The sequence below is a fragment of the Aedes albopictus genome, unplaced genomic scaffold (genome assembly GCF_035046485.1).
Source record: "Aedes albopictus strain Foshan unplaced genomic scaffold, AalbF5 HiC_scaffold_35, whole genome shotgun sequence".
Lineage (NCBI taxonomy): Eukaryota > Metazoa > Arthropoda > Insecta > Diptera > Culicidae > Aedes > Aedes albopictus.
Genome location: NW_026917144.1, coordinates 21,474 through 26,651, shown reverse-complemented (window position 1 = coordinate 26,651; position 5,178 = coordinate 21,474). Strand labels below are relative to the sequence as shown.

Genomic DNA, 5,178 nt, shown 5'->3' with positions numbered 1-5,178 from the left:
TTTTTTCGATTTCCGTCGCTGCCTTGGTTTCAAGTTTGCATGCAACATGTGGTCGGCTTTTGAAGGCACGTGCACTTGCTAGTGAGGTGGTGTGCGAGTATGCAGCCTGTCCACTCACGCCACTCACTAGGTTACGCGCGTTGTTCGGCTGTCAGTAGTTTCATCGATTCTGGCTCCCACAGTTAGCCAACATTCGGTGAGTACCAAAACATAAACAAAGTGTAATTGGCCCATCAATAATTGAGTTTTTTGGTCAGGCGACGAAATACTGATTATTTCTAGATCATAGTGAGAATGGATTACAATATCAGCAGATTATGTCGCGTTTGTTTGGAAGAAGGTGTTTTCACATCTATATTCAATACGGATTTGGTAGCGATGGCTCCCGCAGACATGTTGGTGATGTGCGCTAATATAAAGGTGATGTTTTTCATTCAGAAGTTTTTCCATTCAGATCAACAAGAACCAATTGTGATTGCAGGTATCAAAAAATGATGGTCTTCCAACCACAATATGCAACAATTGCATGTACCGTTTGGGAGTTGCATTTCACCTCAAACAACAGTGTGAAAATTCCGATATGAGACTGAGACAGTACATTGGATTGATGACCGGAGTCTATTCCAATGCCCTGGACAAGGAAACGATGACTGATGATTCATGGTTGCTCGCAGCGAAGAAGTCTGATGAAGGAGAACATAAAGTACCGAAAAAGTATGATCAAACAACAAGTTGAACGAACAATGAAACACTCTAATCAACCATTATTTCACAGGAAGAAAAGTGGGCGCAGCAGATACAAACCCAAACCACCGGAAGACCGCAAAAAGCGTGGTCCGAAACCTGTACCAAAGATTCCACAAACTTGTTATCAATGCCATAAAACGTTCAAATGTGCAGCACAGTTGCAGATGCATTTAAGGTAGGAACATGCTTCGGCATCAATCCTAGAAGCAATATCACAATCGTAATCCTTCCTTTAAATAATTTCAAGAACTCACAGTGGAGAGAAACCTTTCGCTTGCAGTTACTGCTCCAGACGGTTCGCCCAGAAGCACAATTTGTCTATTCACATACGAACGCATACAGGTTGTATTCATCCACTTATAAAAACAAATGATTAGTCTAACAAAACAATTCATGTGTTTCAGGAGAAAAACCATATCAGTGTGAAATATGTAGCAGGCAGTTCTCTGCGTTGGGAAATTTCCATGCCCACAAGAAAATCCATTCCAATCAAAGGGATCACATGTGTCCATCATGCAATAAAACTTTCATCACATCCGGTGACCTAGCCCGTCACATGGTATCTCATTCTGGAATCAAAAACTATCACTGTGACATTTGTGCCAAAAGCTTCGGTCGGAATCGGGACATGGTGGTGCACAAGAAAAAAGTTCATCTAAACGACCGTACCGCTGAAAACTACAAGTGCAACGAATGCCATAAGGTTTTCACATCCGTCGAAAGCTTTAACAATCACATGCGTATTCATAATACAATGCCATCATCGGCAGCACTGATGTCAGCACCTCCACCCCAAACACAACCGCAAATACAACAGCCAATTGCGCTCGCACCACATCACAGTCTGGCTCCAGCCCCATTGGGAGTTGGTCTCGGAATGCTGCCTCACACGCATACCCAAAGCACATATCATACTCAGATGCATCCTGCACAACGGTTGCATCCCTATTAAACATCAAAGTTAGCAATCATATTTATTTTTCGGATTGAATAAAAAGCATTTGTGTGATTTTTCATATAATAACAATAAGGCTATTTATTTCATTGAAATATATCCTAATACATTAACATTCCGAAATTCATGCATCGGTTCTTTTTCCTTACTGTCATTATCAATTATGTCTCAACTTATGGAACGAAAGTATAGGAAACTAACCTATGCCGACATAGTGTTCACTATAATCCGTGAATCATACTGGAATCGAAGCATTTTTGTAACACAAGTTGCAGTTTGATGGAAGTGTTCTATGTGTGTCCGGTAAGTAGGTGTACCTCTAGGAACACGCTTTGATGTTCAAATTTCTATTGTAAATGAGAGTGCGTGTGCGTCGTTTTGTATGGTTACCAATAGCCGACTCGGAGACCAGGTTAACCTATTATGATAAAATGGAACACTACATCTAGTAACGTTAACGATCAGATAACAGATTTAGACCTAGATAAAATTTGCATACGTGGTTCCGTAACATCCTAATACTACTGTTTGGCTTCCTAGTAGATGCGCTCCCGGAGACTCGTTGCTTAGGTATTTTAAAGATCAGAAGGCTGTTCTAATTCCCCCGCGCGTTATGACCCAGAGGGAATTGGGGCAATTCACCAATTGTTAAACGGTTAGTATTGATTTTTTTTTCTGTTCAATTGTTTTCCGTGTTTTTCACTGTCGTTGAAAAATATCCAGTAATCGTCTAGATCCACTTATTTCTTATACTTCTTTTTGAATTTAAATTCCGTTTTCTAAGAAAAAATTAGAACATTTGTATCGGAATCCTGGAACCCAAATGTTGAAACGCTTCCTTACCTGCTCATCCTAATGTTGGAAGTTTTTTCTATTTTTTTTTTATATGTTGTGGCCAGCTAATCATTTTAGTGACAATTCATTCAAATGAGCTCAAAGAGAGCTCTAGTTGACTGAAAACGTTTCAAACACGACTTACATCTTTGAAACGCCCCTGCAACCGTGTAAAAACTTCGGTAACACCCTGGGATCCCTTTGACAAATCATGGAATGCCCCTGTGACCCCATGAAACACTTCTGGAAGGCTTTAGGGACCCCATGGAATCCCATAGAACGCCCTGAAACAACTTGGGACCTCTTGGAACTACCCTGAAATGCTCATGGGGCCCCTGGAAAGCCATGGGACTCTTTGAAAGCCATTTGAAAACCCGTAGAATGCTCCTGAAACCCTCTGAAACACACTGGAACGCTTTTGAAAGCACCTGAAACATTCCTGGAAATCCCTGAAACATCCTTGGGACCCCTTTAACTCTCTGGAACACCCATGGAAAACTTCTGGAATGCCCCTGAAACCCTTCGAAAATCTCTGTATAGCCCTTGAAACTTCCTAGAACACCTCTGTAATATTTTATTACACCTCAGGACCCATCAGCCCTCTGAACACACTCTGTAACACACCTGGAAAGTCCTTAAACACCTCTGGCATGTTCCTGAAACCCTCTGGAACACTCTTGGAACGCTCCTGCACGATTAGGTGAAGTTAAAAAAAATTGGCAGTCATGCCAACAGTTTAGGTTATGCCAGTGTCCAACGATTAGATCATCGATGCATAAACAAAAAATATTTTGTTAAAAAAATTAAAACGTGATTTTAAACAATGTAAATGTTTAAAGAACATCATGTCCATGATATTTGTGGTTGGTTAGCCAGTAGAGTTTATTAACAGCAATTTCTTAAAATTAATTTTGTGCAGTTTTCGTATCATTTGCGGCACACAATTGTCAATGTTTTTATTTAAAGAAAAAACAATCATAATTTTGTAACTAAGTTGGAAAAACCGTGACTCACATTGTCACATTGCGCGAGTATGAATTAATTTTGATTTATAATAAAATCTTCAGAAACTATGTTTTAAATGTAAATTGTACTTACTGTAGCTCATCCAAAACATGTACTGAACAATTATCGGATGTAGGGCCACTATTTGACCCACATCAGATAACTGTTAAGTGTTGAGTCTATGTTGGGTTTAGTGGCCCGAATAAAAACAGGTCAATAGGTTTATGTTGGGTATCATCAATGACTTCCTGCCGGAACACCCCTAAAAACTCCTGAAACCTCCTGGTACGCCCCTGAAGGCCGTTGGAACACCCTTCTTTTGGGTCTCTGGGAACTTCCTTGGCCACAACTCATACTTCTAGGGGCAAGACCTGTTCATGGCGATGGCACAAATTTCCCAAATGGAGGAGCACGTGCCTCTAGAGCCGACCTACTGATACCTGAAGACCAGTTCTCGCGAACTAAGTTTCCTCATTAAGACGAAACTGGAAGCATTTCCTCACTTTTTGGTTTTTGATTTTTTATTAAATAATGAAGCAATATTTTCAAAATCGGTTTTCGTACTTATGTAGAGTATGGATCAAGTTATCTTCTGAATTTTTCTGTGGTGGAAAATGTTTTTCGTTTATGCAGAAACCATTTTTGAACAAAATTTCTCACAAAAATGGTTCTGCAAGAATGGGAAACATGTGTACGAAAACCGATTTTGAAAATATTGCTTCGTTATTTAATAAAAAATCAAAAGCCGAAAAAATGAGGAAATCGGCCATGATTTTTCATAAGGGCCTAACTGACTTGATGGATTTCTCTCCGTCGAGTCTCTCTTTCGCTAATAACTTGATCAAAACAAACAAAATCATCATTCTTTTTGTTTCTATAGAAACATGTAGTCGTATTCTTCGCCAGGGATGAGAAATGTACTGGAAAAAACGGTTATCGGCTGTACATTTGACATTTTTCCACACGAACATCATAGGCCCAGCCAAACTCAAACTGTTCGAAAAATAAATGTCATAACATTTTTTTCCTGCAGCCGTCTTCCTCGAAACGGTTTCCAAGCGCGAGAGCGCCAGTACTCGAGCACAACGACGACAAAAATTTCTGTCTCTCCCGTTTTCGCATTTTTCTGCGTGTCAAACCGCTTCTAGACAAACTTCTTTACATGCATCACAAAGCTAGGAGTGTGCTCTAGCTATTTGTACAAATCGATTTAAAATATTTATTAAAACAAGTGAGTTATTAGCAGTTGAAAATATTTGACATTTTTCGCAATCACCCAACTCAGCATGACTGCTCATAAATATTTTCGTGGGGAAGCGAAAACCATCAAGCGTCTGCTTGACTGCCGTCGGCGCGGCGTCTGATGGTATTGGTGCTGCCGTTGTTCTGTTTTTAATTCACTGCCAGTATCGATGAACGGAAAAGAGAAAAAAGTATTTTTGCCATCCCTGTTCTTCGCATTTCAACCAAAAAATCTTTAGGAAACTCAATACACATTCTGTGATAACACAAAGAGAGGATCGATGAAGAGAACTTGAAAAAGTCAGTTAGGCCCAAATGACAAATCAGTGTCGAAATGCTTCCAGTTTCGTCTTAAAGCCACCAAGTAACATTTTTAGCCAAATAGACTAGAAGAG

General features: G+C 39.9%; 1 protein-coding gene across 1 annotated transcript; it reads left to right on the top strand.

Moving 5' to 3' along the window:
• Window positions 1-167: 167 nt before the first annotated feature.
• Window positions 168-1,779, top strand: LOC109430130 (zinc finger protein 561). The gene is made up of 5 exons (XM_019706161.3): window positions 168-420; window positions 482-714; window positions 776-922; window positions 995-1,089; window positions 1,152-1,779. The coding sequence occupies exons 1-5, from the start codon at window positions 295-297 to the stop codon at window positions 1,697-1,699; spliced, it is 1,149 nt and encodes a 382-aa protein (XP_019561706.2). The 5' UTR covers window positions 168-294; the 3' UTR covers window positions 1,700-1,779.
• The last annotated feature ends 3,399 nt before the right edge of the window (window positions 1,780-5,178 follow it).

What these genes read in the sequence shown, in the direction of transcription:
- LOC109430130 (XM_019706161.3), top strand. Translation starts at nt 295, where the DNA reads ATGGATTACAATATCAGCAGATTATGTCGCGTTTGTTTGGAAGAAGGT. An exon ending in CAGTTGCAGATGCATTTAAG is followed by an intron (nt 923 to 994) that starts GTAGGAACATGC and finishes AATAATTTCAAG; the next exon opens with AACTCACAGTGGAGAGAAAC. An exon ending in TCACATACGAACGCATACAG is followed by an intron (nt 1,090 to 1,151) that starts GTTGTATTCATC and finishes CATGTGTTTCAG; the next exon opens with GAGAAAAACCATATCAGTGT.